This window comes from Chironomus tepperi, unplaced genomic scaffold (genome assembly GCF_022539635.2).
Source record: "Chironomus tepperi strain 1889 unplaced genomic scaffold, CSIRO-AGI_Ctep_v1 contig_177, whole genome shotgun sequence".
Classification (NCBI taxonomy): domain Eukaryota; kingdom Metazoa; phylum Arthropoda; class Insecta; order Diptera; family Chironomidae; genus Chironomus; species Chironomus tepperi.
The window spans coordinates 1,641,332-1,654,625 of NW_027226299.1; the positions used below are offsets into that span (position 1 = coordinate 1,641,332).

Genomic DNA, 13,294 nt, shown 5'->3' on the forward strand with positions numbered 1-13,294 from the left:
AAATTCATCCCCTGATTACACTAAAATTTCATTTTGCAATGATAATTAAAATTATTTCCAAGCTTGATGGCCTGAACTACTTAGGGTTTAATGAAGAAATATTAAAATGATCATAAAATATTTTTTTATAGAAAAAAGAAGTTGTAGAAAATCCAATTTTATTTCATGACTGTCAAAACAATTAAAAATTTTTATATCACTTAAAATTCTCAATTAAGAATCTTTTAATGTAGATGATGATGATAGTAACATGATGAGTATGTAGTATAAAAACAAAAGCAGCCTCAAATCCTCTTATTGGTTGTCCTTATGAGGAGGAAGAGACTTAAGATATTCAACAGCCTTGGCGATTTCAGCTGAAAATGAAGAGAGCAAAAAACTAGTTTTAGGTCACTTGCACTTTCACAACGACGTCTTGTGTTTCTTTATGAGAAGGTTCTTCTTGCAGGAAATGTAAAATGTTTTTTTTCTTTTTTTTCTCATTTTTTTCTGTTAAAAATTTACGATCGATATTCATAAAAGCTTTAATTTAATGGGATGAAGTTGTCTTTTAAATGTCTGTAATGTGGACAGGTTATTGATGTAATTTAAGCGGTTATTTGCTGAAGAGTGTCACAAGTGAATGAAATGTTGAAGCAATTTTTAAATTTATTGATTTGGGTATCGAAATTACTTGCGGGGTTCATTTAACTGGTTGATTTATGGGTAATAATTCGTGAAATAATAGAGTGAGTCATATGATGAGCAAGTCTTGGACACTCAATTTAAAATATTGAGAGACATTGTAAATTAGCATTGATTCTTAGCAATTTAATTTTTTCTTGAAAATATCCACATTCATATGTGCTACAAAGTATTGACAACATCTCTATACAAAGTATCAAAACAAGTGACTTAATCAAAGAAACATGTATGCAAAATACTCATCGATTAGTATATTTCGTCTACTATTTTGCAATTATTTGCCATTCAAATATTATATTTGAATCTTCAAGAAGAAAAAATAATTGTCCACTAATATTGAATAATCTTGAGTTTCTAGTTGATTTTTTTTCTATTTAACATCTTCAATATGAAGGTACTTGCATAATTAATAGAGTGTAAAAGTATATAAGTTGTCTTAGGTATATTCTGGGCGATAGATAGATAGTATACACGGACAGTGAAGCTTTAAAGCAAGCTATTGTAATTAAAATATTAATTATCTAGTAAATATTGATTATTATTTAGAATGACCTCAAACTGGTTTGAAAATATATTTTTTAATGCCTCATAAACTTTGATTTCAATAAATGAGGCTGCACTTCGAGTTGCACGTTTAAAAATACTTACGTGGGATTGGTGGTGGAGTTGGTAAATTGGCACCATAGGGTTGGTATCCATTTTCATCAGCTCTGTATGAGATTGAGTAGGTTTGACCATCATCACCCTAAAAATGTAAATTATGAATTAGAATTTCACATATTTGATTGAATTATAACTATTATAATTCACTATAGCTTCTATCAATTCACATCTACTTACAACATATGAGTATGATCCCTCAACAGCTTCTCCAGCACTCTTTGGGTCGAATGAGCTTGATTTCAAAGCTCCACTTTGTTCAACTTTTGTACCATCACCAGTCTCGAATGCATAATTGAATCTACCGTCATATTCCAAATTTTGTTGATGTGACACGATTGGAATATGCTTATATTTGCTATCGTTGTCATTAACATTGTTATTGTTATATTGTTGAGGTTGTTGTTGCTGATGCTGCTGTTGGTTATGGCGCTGAGCCATGACAGCAACAAAGAATCCACATAACACTATGAATCTCATAGTAGAGAGAGTTCAAGAAGAAAAATTAGTTACGAAAGAAGTTGAAAAATAAACTAATAAAAATGTTTATTTTAATGAGGAGCGAAAAATGAAATGGCAACCTTTGTGCACTTCCAAAGTAAACTGCACCTAAATCATACAAGACGTGCTTTATATAGAGAGCAAAAAATATGTCTAATGTTAAATAAAACAAAATATTTGTTGTAATGTAACTTTAGAATATCGAAAGAAAATTGCATGCGATTGTACCACTATGTAGCCCCACTCTTTTTTGGCATCAATCTTTTGAAGAAATAGAAATAGAGAAGAAGAAAATTAGAAAAAAGTTCACTTACTGGTCGATGACTTGAGCGCACTTAGCTGAGATTAATTCATGTTGAATGATCGTGACTAAAGTATAAACAAGAGAAATGTATGGAGGACTCATAATGATTTTGGTCTAATATAATTTTGAATCTATAGAGATCAGATGTCATATATTAAGACTAGTCTACATTAAATTTACCACAAAAGTCAACCTCAGAAGTCAAAAGGCAACTCCTTAACCTCCTTTTCTACCAAAACTAGCAAACGTTTGTATAATGTACATATAGAGCATAAATACATGGCTAAAAGTACAAACAACGAGACGAGAGAGTATTGCATTATTTTGTAATATTTTGATGTTTAAGTGATACTCAATTTTTCGGCTAAGACTCTTTACACACATATGATTCAAAAGTAATAATGTCATAATGTCGACAAATAGACAATGTAAGAAATGTTTTTCATGTCGGCGTGTCTATTGTGAGTTATGGACCATTTTTCTTTGTAGTAATTTCACGTTTTCTGTTTTGTTTCATTTTTATGTTGAAACTAGAGATTCCAAGTGTTGAGTTTCGGTGTAGAGTTGATGATCATGTACTAGTTGCAAAATGGATGTACGTTTTTGATTAGTCTTGCTATAAATAATTTGAATGAAATCTATCATATAATCCAAGAGAACCCCTAATCTCACCTCGTTCATAAAAATAAATCCAAAATTAAATCAAATGAGTTCAAATTTTCATTTTTTGAATGCACTTATGTAGTAGCATAATAGTCTGCGGCCATTATTTCGTCATCCATTCACAAATGCATCGCCTCTTATTCATGAGCCCTTTACGAATATGAAAAAAGGTAATAAACGATGTGTTAATAGAAACAATTCTGCATGCTGTACTCATTTTTACTTTCTTCTTGAAATATGACTTGCATAATTCTTTATTATTGCTTTTATTTTTATTCACTCTTTTTTTCTACTATGGCTCAGGGTTATTCATCTTGTTGAATCTGTTACTTGTATGAAATTTATACGATTTATGTACCTTATTCTTGATTTTAATCAGAGCTATGTCATCTGATCGACACAACATGTCAGGGACAGGTTTATTTTTGTCTGGATAAAGTCGAAATGCAAATGAGATTATGAAGCTGCAATTAATCATGGAAAGGCGTAAGATTAAAAGTCAATTTCTGATGAGATAATCGGTGCAGGTTTTGAATGCTGCATAATGAATCAAAACTCCAGTCAGAACATGGAAATTAAAGGAAACCAAGTGCTACAGCCTAGCAAATATCAAATTAACTTCACCCCAGTCAATAACCAAAAGCCTTTTCATTCGTTTTGCATACTTTCTTTAAAACACCAAACGCCTGCATGCTGTGAAATGGAGGATAAAAAAAATAAAACTCATTGTTATTGTCAAAAACACATTGAACTTTTGGGTAGATCAGAGCAATTGAAACTTTTCTTATTATTAAAATGTGCTCAATGGAAATTTTCGCTTAGAGCTATTCAGCTAAATGCGCTGTCATGGGAGCAAAAACAAAAGCAATGAATGATTGAAACTTTTTTGAGTAGTCATTAAATGTTATTAAATTTAATAGTTCTTGTAACTGTCGCTTGGGCTGAAAAAAGGTTTGAGTGAATTTATTAAAGTAAATTTAATATAGATTTATACCTGAAAATAGATATGAGTGATTAGGTTAACAAGTTTTTTTTGGCAGGTAGAAAGCAGACAGTTGTTGCGAAAGAATTGATTTCTTATGTAAAGCTGTTGTGATTCGAGACTTAAGAAATATGAGATTTTTGAGTAATTTTTACCTTTATCAGCCTTACCTTAACAAAAAAAATTTCACCGGTCACTGAATCAAATTAGCATTTTTTACATCCAATTCATTGAAATGATACGATACATTGTCATATAAATCACATGCCATTTTGACCTACCACAAAACTCGAATCTTTAAGCTACCAAGTCTTCGCGACATTTCATTACTCAATACATAACCTTAGCAATTAACCCACGTAGACTTCTATGAATCCAATAAAACTTTTCATACTAAATAAAAAAATCACAAATGTAATTAAAATCAAATTATGAACAATTCCAAATGTCAACAGAAACAGAAACATTAATTCTTTAATTTATTTGACTATTTTATTTGATATTTTCAACTCTTCAGATTTGCTAATTTATATTTACAAAGCTTTCAACAAATATCTTCATCTGTTAAAATTATTGCTATAGTTAACATCCCATATAAAGCGACATACAGCATGATGCCGACTATAACTGCTGGCAAATGATCAAGCTAATCGAAAAGTTCATTGAAAAAAAATTTAGTAAAATTTTTGTTTTAATCTTTTTGTGAACTTTTGATTTCATTTTAATTGAACTTGACATTAGTGATGCTGGGGCTTTGAGAAATTGACTGTGTGATAAATGATCTTGTCATTTTTGAGATAGAAAACAGCCAATGGCAGTGACCGATGTCAGCGGTATAAAGATGACATTAAAGTTGATGTCATTGAATCATCTCGTGCGTATTTTGTAACTTACGCTTTTAATGTTGAAGATGAGATTTGAAATTGAAAATTGCATTTTCATTAGGTAGTTAAATTGTTTTCTATATATGTCGATTAAATTATTAACAAATTGTCTTTGCACGACTAAAATTTTACGGTATGTAATTTGTTGAACTCCATGCTAATTAATTTTAATATGATAATAAGTTTTAAAACGTGAAAGGAAGCTGTGGATGATTTCATTAGACGCATGAATTATAGATCAACATAAAAAGCCACGATAATCTCGTGTCTGTGCTTTCAAGTTTAAAAAGCTTTTTTAAGAAGCTTTCTTCAAAGCTTCCTAAATGATTCAAAAGGTCAAGTGCAAAACATCTTTATCCCATGCTGTGCATCAGATGCCACTTAGTGTCACTAAAAATAGATAAATAATTCTCAATGATTTATTGACATTTTAATGTCGTAAAAAGTTGCAAAACTTTTCCTCATTTACTTATAAAAAATATTTAATTTTGTTACAACTTTTAATGCCTAACTCGATAAATTGTAATGTCTGTAAATTAAAACTTATTTGATTTGTAAATGCAAATTTAAAGCAAATATTTTCTGTGTTAAGTGTCATTGGAGCTAAATAAGTTGTACATCTTCACAGTCAGATTTGCGTAAATTAAACGAGAAAATTAAAATTCCTGAATTTATTTTGTAAATTAATGTCAATTTTATTCTATTGCTTCTATCTAAAATTGCTGAGTCAGTCGAGCAAATTTTTTCATTGAAGTCAATTCCAATGCTGAGAAGCAAAGGAGCATATCTCACAAAGAAGTAGCAATGATCACGCCAGGAGTTTGTTAGCCTTTCCCATCAGACCTTCCAAAATGATTTATAGTCATCCAAGACATGAAATATGTCATAACATTTACCATCCACGAAGTAATTCTTCGACATTGACTCAAATCGTGAAATATTTACGCATAGAAGAAGAATTGTGGGAACTTTTGCACTTTTGCCATTTTTCATTTCTTTTCAATGGAGTGAATGCACAGTCACATAACTATCTGAAAAGTGAAATCAACGCATAGTCATTCAATCAAAAGATTTCATTTAATTACATTTTTTGCGACTCAATTCTTTATTTTACAAAAAAATATTCATCCAACAATAAGCTCAGAAAAAATACATTTTCGCGAGCTATATATACAAATTTTAATTTGGTATCGCTGCTGTTTCATACAAAATAAAAGATTCGCTGATATTATGAAGAATTATGTATCACTATGCAAATGAGTTATTAATTCTTTTGCAGTATAGAAAGTAGATGGGAGATGGGAAGTGATGGATGAAATGGATGAACGGATGGGAATTGTTGTACTTGATCACCACTTTAGTTACCTCCTTGACGTTGGTTGGCTGGGATGCTCAAGATGTAGTCAAGAGCTGAATTGGAATAAGATAAGAATATTTTGTTAGTTTTCTGAATAAAATTGGGACTTGTGATGATGACAAAACTTAGAATCATGCTCATAGCTCCTTAACTCAAGCAATTAGAAACTAAGTTCAATCATGATACATCAAAGCTCAAATAGCAATTAACATGATCAATTAAATGTCATGTTTTAATTGCTATTCATTGATTTAGATATCATGAAACTTAAGGCTTACCTTTTTGGATGGCGGCTGTTTGAAGTGATAGAAATTAATTAAGAACAATTAGTTTTAAGTACACAAAGATAATTAATTAAGAAACTTACCTGGAACTGAATTAGCATATTCAAAGTTGCAAATTAGTAATTAGAAGAAAAATATGAAAGGGATCAATAAAAATTCTAATTTAATGTCATTAAAAAAATATTACTTGGTGGTGGAGTTGGGATGTGGGAACCAACTGGTTGGAAACCACCTTCATCATCAGCAACATATTGGATTGAGATAAGTTCGCCTTCGGGTGATGTGTATGAGTAGCTACCACGAGCAACAATAACGTCTTGGGCATCTGGACCAGCATTTTTCTTCAATGTACCTTCTTCTTCAGCTTTGATTCCATTGCCAGTTTCATAGCTTTAAGGCATTGGGAAAAAATAGAAATTAAATTACAATTAGCATCTCACGTGTCGTAAGATATGAATTATATTGAATAAATGAATAATTGCATATCATTAACACTTATTTGCAGCATGATGATATTTTAATAAAAGATAATTGGCGTTGGGAAGCGCTTCGTCATAAATCATTTGTATAATTGTCAATGGAATTATCTGATCTTTTCGTTTGATCTCTGATGCGGAAAATTGCTTGGAAAATGGGATTTTGAGCGCAATTCTTGAAGATTTGGAAATAATCAACTTCATATCTTCCTAATGCCAGTCTGACAGATTATGAATCATTAAAATCACTTCCTAATAATCCATAAAATGCCTAAAAGTTTGAAATCTAATCCACATCGATCTACTTTCATCAAATTAAATATAAAACTTCCAATCATATTATTAAGTACTGACTGACATTTAATGAATTGTTAAATAAATTATGGGCGTTTTCACTATATCTAATTATAAATCTCATCTTGATCATTCCTCAACTTCCTTAATCGAACACAAAAAAACATATTTTTCATGCCTTAACTTCCATCCATTTCATGCTGCTTCTAAATGTCAATTAAATAACAATAAATTTAATGTTTAGATGCTTATTATTACTTGTAAACGTAGCTGCCATCAGCTTCTTGATTTGAATTCTGGCTGATGATTGGAATTTCTTGATTGTTTAATTGTGGAGCTGCACTTGCGAATGCAATCAAAACGGCAACAATGATCTGTAATTGAGATAAAAGAAATGAGGCGTGAGAAGGTTATAGAATATTTTTAATGTGTAGGATATGATGATTATTGAATTCATTAGGTGTTTAGTTATGCTTATTATATTTTATTAGGTGTCAAATTCTGTGCTTTGTTGTTTGATTTTATCAAGATTTTGTTATGTTCTGTATATAGTCATATTAAGACAGCAGAAGCCGTGAACTTATTTTGTTCTTCTTTAAGGAGAGGAATCCGCGATCTTGTAACAGTTTCACGTTTATGGGAGGGAAGATGTTCTAAAAATCGTTCTTTTGCACTATCATTGAATTCTTGACTAAAATTTAAAGCACTATCAATTAAATTTAAACTAAAATTATTTTTGTCACTTCATCCGACGATTCAGAACAAATCGAATTCAGATGTCATTGGTAATTCTTTTTTTAGGCATCTATTCACAATAATCCACAATTTTGCTCAAAAAGTTCCTTTAAATTCATTTTTGAATTCTTAATGCTAAATTCACAACTTTATTATAAATTATCCTTAGCACTTTAACTTTTGCGTCCTTTTTGTATTTTTTTAAAAACTTAATAATAATATTTTTTTAATTCCACTTACAAGTTTCATTTTTACTTGAAATAAAGTTTTTTCTAATACTCGAAAAAAAGATTTGAAGGAGTTATAATCGACTAAAGGCAATCGATAAGTATGAGATGAGTATGCCAAGTGTACCGCTATTTATATTATATCCCTGCATAAAAATTACACTTATCGACATTTCATTCAAATATTAGTGTTTAATTGCATTTTTACATGAAGAATGTTGGAATATAAACAATCACATTTGAATTGTTTGTAGATGTTGTTTATTCACATACAGACTCACTTGAAAAAAAGGCACTTTTCTGACACTTTTGAATTCAGATCTGACTAACTAACGAAAAAATAATATAGTGGTATTTGAAATTGTATCTATCTCTCGTACGAAAAATTTACATTACATACAAATCTATGATGATGAACATGAGAGAATCCGTCTGATGTATGTCATAATTGGCTTGATGCTGTGGTGCGAAAATTTAGTGTTGGGGGCATTTTGTCTATTTTAAAGAGATTTAGGAGGGATTGGGAAGTTTTTGAGAGATTATTAGCAAATATAGTTTGATTGAAATGGATTTATATTAATATTAGTAAAGAATGTGATCCTTATCTCTATTAATTTTTATATTATGATAAAAATTTGCTCGAAATTAGAATGATGAATTCATAGGAAAATTAAGCTCATCCAATCTCATTGAAAATGCGCCATACTCATCTCTCAAACTATTTCTAACACTATCTTACTAACATTTTCAGTCTTTAGTATTTATTTCCCATCCTTTTCTATTATATGTGCATCTCATCATCATAAATACAAACCAGGTATTTACGGCTATTGGTCCCGGTCACCAAAGTACATTAACTATACATTTTTTAATGGCAATGTGGTATTTGTTGCGCCGCATCACGTATGGGGCATTCAGATTTTTACTTCTTATTTCATATTCCCTCTACTTGCTTCTTTTCGATTCCGAAATTGATTCAACTTTATGAGGAATACATTAAATTAATTTAATACACCAAAAGCGGGAAAGAAAATGAAAGAAAGAAAAATTTAAAGACAAAAATAAGTAATAAGAAAAAAATTTTGCTTAGGCTTTGTCACTTTGATGACATTTGTGAATTCTGGGAAATTTTTGAGCTGTGTAATTTTTGCTGCTCATTTGAAGGTAAGTGCGAATAAGTTGTGAAAAATTTCACAGTTGACATAGTGATTTATTAGAATTTTATTGCAGAAACATCCAAGTAAATTTTTAAAGTAAAGTCCAAATGATTAAATAACGATTAAGTAGCTTTAGAAGCATTAAAAAAAAAAAACCGTGCCGTAAGTGCCAAAATAGTAATAAAATTATTTTTTAGACATCTTATCGAAACTTATGTGTTCGGTTGATTAAGCATGCTAGTTTACATTGACACAAAATCACAATACAATGTACTCTTTGATAAATTGCATAAAAAAATTTCCATACGCACATCAAATTCAATTAATCGTCAGCATTAATCAAACTGCAAAATATAATTCAATTGCTCATATCCATCAATTGATGCAAATCTTTTGGCATTTAGATTCTAGAGATCATTTTCAGCTACCGACAAAGCGTAAGCTAATTCCTAAGCCAGTCAGCCTTGCAAAAAATTACTGTGGTTATTGCATTTTGTAGCCTCTTTATTAGCGAAGTATAAAGTAGGTAAATGGACGATGAGTATAGTCTTTTTTTAGCAAATTGCATAATTTTATCACTTTTTAGGATTGCAACATTTGGCTATTTTCTCTAGTACAATCTTCGTTCCTTAAGTCACCTTTTGTTTATAACCTGTGAAAATAATTGTGTCGATTTCAATGACACAGTGGCATCGATGGCATTCAAATGCGTTTAAGATTTCATGTCATGTGTGAACTGAATGTACTGTGTGTATTTAAAATATGATAATAATTTTACTATAAATAATAAGTAGCTAATGTAGACACCGGTAGGGCTTGACACATAAAATATTATTTGTTTTTACCACACTTGTATCCAATTACGACATTCAGTGGCAGACAGACACATATTTTCTCTCTCAATGTCTAATTGAGGGAATCGATGGGGAAAGGTCGTCTTTTGTTCTACTTCTGGGGTAGCTAGAGGGTAGATAGAATTTCAAGTGAACAATAGTTATGTCTGGCTTAATGATTTGGATCAGATTTCATCTCAAAAATTCTGTCTAAAAGGTTTGACCTTTCTAGAATTCAGAAATACTAAGAATTTTTAAACCTTCAAATCAATCATCACCCTAAAAACAAAGGTAGACTTCGTAAGACAAACTGTCAATCATCCCAACTCCTAAAACATCCATTCCCGGAATAGTGCACTAAATATCGTCCATTATTATTAAAAACTGTAAATTATAATTTCAATGTCAACCAATAAGGCAAAGCCATAGCAATTAAATGCTGGAGTTGATGTGCACATTTGATATTTTACAATGAATCGACGTCGTCGCCACAGGAGCACACGAGAGTGTGAGGCAAATCTCAAATGTCTAAGTTCAACAGATTTATTTTTTTGCAATTGGAATTTACTTGCAGTTGGGTTTCTGTGTCGACCTGTGTGTTTGTGGTACTAGCAATTTCTTGACATTGATGCTTCAAATACCATCCAGTCTTGTGGAATTGCAGACATACACATTGTGGCTCAGCATGTCAACCGGAATTCATTGGTTGAATTCATTGGTTGTAAAATCAAAATTTTTTTCATTAATTTAATACTTTAAACAGGTTTTAGGCTAACTTTTGATACTTCACAACGTAGAGCACTAAAAAATAAACTAGTACGACTAATTTTTGTTCCTTAGAACTCATTATTCATAAAATTATGTCGAAATTCGGATTAAGTACCAAATTTTTGTCAGAAATACTTAATTATAATGTTTTATTAAACATATTATACGTCAAAATGTTCGTTTTCAAAAACCATACAATTCCAGGAAAAGAGAAAAAAGCGAATTACATCATTATCTTATTTTATTTTTACAATGCACTAAAAAGTCAATTCTTTATGTCTTGTACAAATTAACATTATCGTAACTTCTTCTATTCTTTAAATGCCAAAATATTAGGTGTCGATGCGCCTTAAAGTTCAATGATATGTACATAGTATTTCAGCAAAAATTGAAGAAGAGAAATCACCATCATGATTCATGAACTCTAAGGAATTGAGAGATGTCTTAATTCCGAACATTTCGTGAGCAGCACGAGCTGCATAAAATGTTAAAAACGAGGTAGAACAACCCCCAAGCAAATTTTTCTTCTTGCTCCAGCACTGAGCGTACATTAAAAATTTCAAATAAATTTGCCATCACATAATTGACCTTTGAAGGCTGGTGATCTTTTCTTCGTCGAATCTCTCAATTTTTTTTTTAATAAGAAAATTTAATGATGCAAATTAAGAAATTATTATTTATGGGGAAGAACCGGACTGGAAATATTGCCGATAAAAAGGTTAATTTTGATGATTCGATGAGTTTTACACATGACAAATTTATAAAAAGCAAGCGTGTGAACATTTGAATGTTGTACTAGCTAAGTTGAACGTGACGGTCAATAGATGAATATTTATCTCGTGTTAAAATATCAGAAAATTGGCAGATTTGACAGTTTATCGATTGTCAATCTTTTTGATAGTATTGAATCTCTATATATGTAATTAGCAACTTTGTATTCAGCTTCTTGAGTGCTTCTAAGACAATTCTTTTGGGACTTGAAAAAATGTTTCTAACTCTTGTGAACTTTCGGACAAAAATTTACAAAATGAAAAATTAATCAACATGTTCGAGTATCGATGCATAGAAAGACACAAAGTTGAAATGAAAAATATGTGCATAACATGATTAGAATGCCACTTGATGGCACAATTTTTTTTAACATCGTACATGCAAATATTGCAAATTTCGTCACGACTGGTTTTAGTCGATTTGCTTCTATAAAAAGAGATAATGAGCCTCAGAAAATTCATCATAAATTCAAATAGACTAGAATATTTATAATATCCAGGTGAATCATAAATTCTCATAGCCACCCATCAATAATTAAGTCAATCAACATTCAACTTAATAAAATTGAAATAAGCCTTGATCATCTGTAAATTAATTAATAAGTTGCAATACAAAGATCAAATAAGCCTGCAATTGAAATTTAATTCTATATTTTATTTTATTTTATTCATCTCGCATATGTGGAATATTGTTGAGTCTATAAAAGTCATAAACTCAGCTTCTAATACATTTACCGACGAGCATTACCTGAGCATTCGATTGTTTAATGTTATTATTATTTCATTTTCTTCTTAATATTCTTTCAATTCATGCATTCATGAATTATTTAGAAACGAAAGCATAAACATTTTATATGGAAAATGTGAAGGTTACTTAGGGGCAATCCCCAATGTGAATTTTTTTTTCATCGACAAGAAACACAAAAAAAAAAAAAATATTTCATCAACGCTTCTACTTTTGCTCTTTTTCCTCCTGATTCATTTTGAATGTTTTAGATTAACGTGTAATTATGTTCAATGATATAGGTAGGCTGGTTTTCGCCACAAATTGGCTTCTTTTTGGTCTTTTAAATTACTAACTGGATACACTTATGTGAATTGTTTGGTAAGAGTTTATTGGATGTAAGTTTGTAATTAGGGGATTTATTATTTTTTGGATCGCATTAGAAATGTTTATGACTTCAATTTATATTAATTTCAAGTCTTTCACTGTCTGTCCAAAATACACAGCTTGATCTAGTTCAACTGATTTACGATTGTCCTTCATCAGCTCTAAATCTTCATCTAAAAATTCCCAGCACTAATGCAAAAAGATTCTTCTTATTCTAACGAATTCTATTAAAAATCCATTTTCCTTGAATTAAATTAGCAACACTGAGTTCAGGAACAATACACTGTCAATCTATTTGCATTAAATGAAATTATTTATGAAGACTTGCAATTCATCATACGAACAGCAACGGTAGTTGTTGTGCTTAATGTGCAAAATCATCACTATTATTATATTTTTGGTTACTTTATTGCCTTTTACTGAAAAGGCTAAGACTGTTATTTGTAGTTGTAGACTTCAATGCTCTTAAAAGGCAATAATGAGATTCATTGAATGTAAAAATCCTTTTGTAAGAAGATTTGAAATATTAAGTTGAGATTGACATGCGATTTAATGTAAATTGTAAAAATTAGGGTTTGGTAAATTAGATAATTGACGGACATTA

General features: G+C 30.4%; 1 protein-coding gene and 1 long non-coding RNA gene across 2 annotated transcripts; both read right to left on the bottom strand.

The window, feature by feature from the left end:
• Window positions 1-217: 217 nt before the first annotated feature.
• Window positions 218-8,155, bottom strand: LOC139089535 (uncharacterized). The gene is made up of 7 exons (XM_070639088.1): window positions 8,065-8,155; window positions 7,348-7,463; window positions 6,507-6,709; window positions 2,160-2,214; window positions 1,525-1,819; window positions 1,333-1,429; window positions 218-356 (listed from the first exon to the last, which is right to left on the bottom strand). The coding sequence occupies exons 1-7, from the start codon at window positions 8,071-8,073 to the stop codon at window positions 295-297; spliced, it is 837 nt and encodes a 278-aa protein (XP_070495189.1). The 5' UTR covers window positions 8,074-8,155; the 3' UTR covers window positions 218-294.
• Window positions 5,750-6,434, bottom strand: LOC139089354 (uncharacterized). Its single transcript, XR_011544290.1, has 2 exons — window positions 6,314-6,434; window positions 5,750-6,088 (listed from the first exon to the last, which is right to left on the bottom strand). It is a non-coding gene; the product is annotated as an uncharacterized lncRNA (long non-coding RNA).
• Window positions 8,156-13,294: the final 5,139 nt, after the last annotated feature.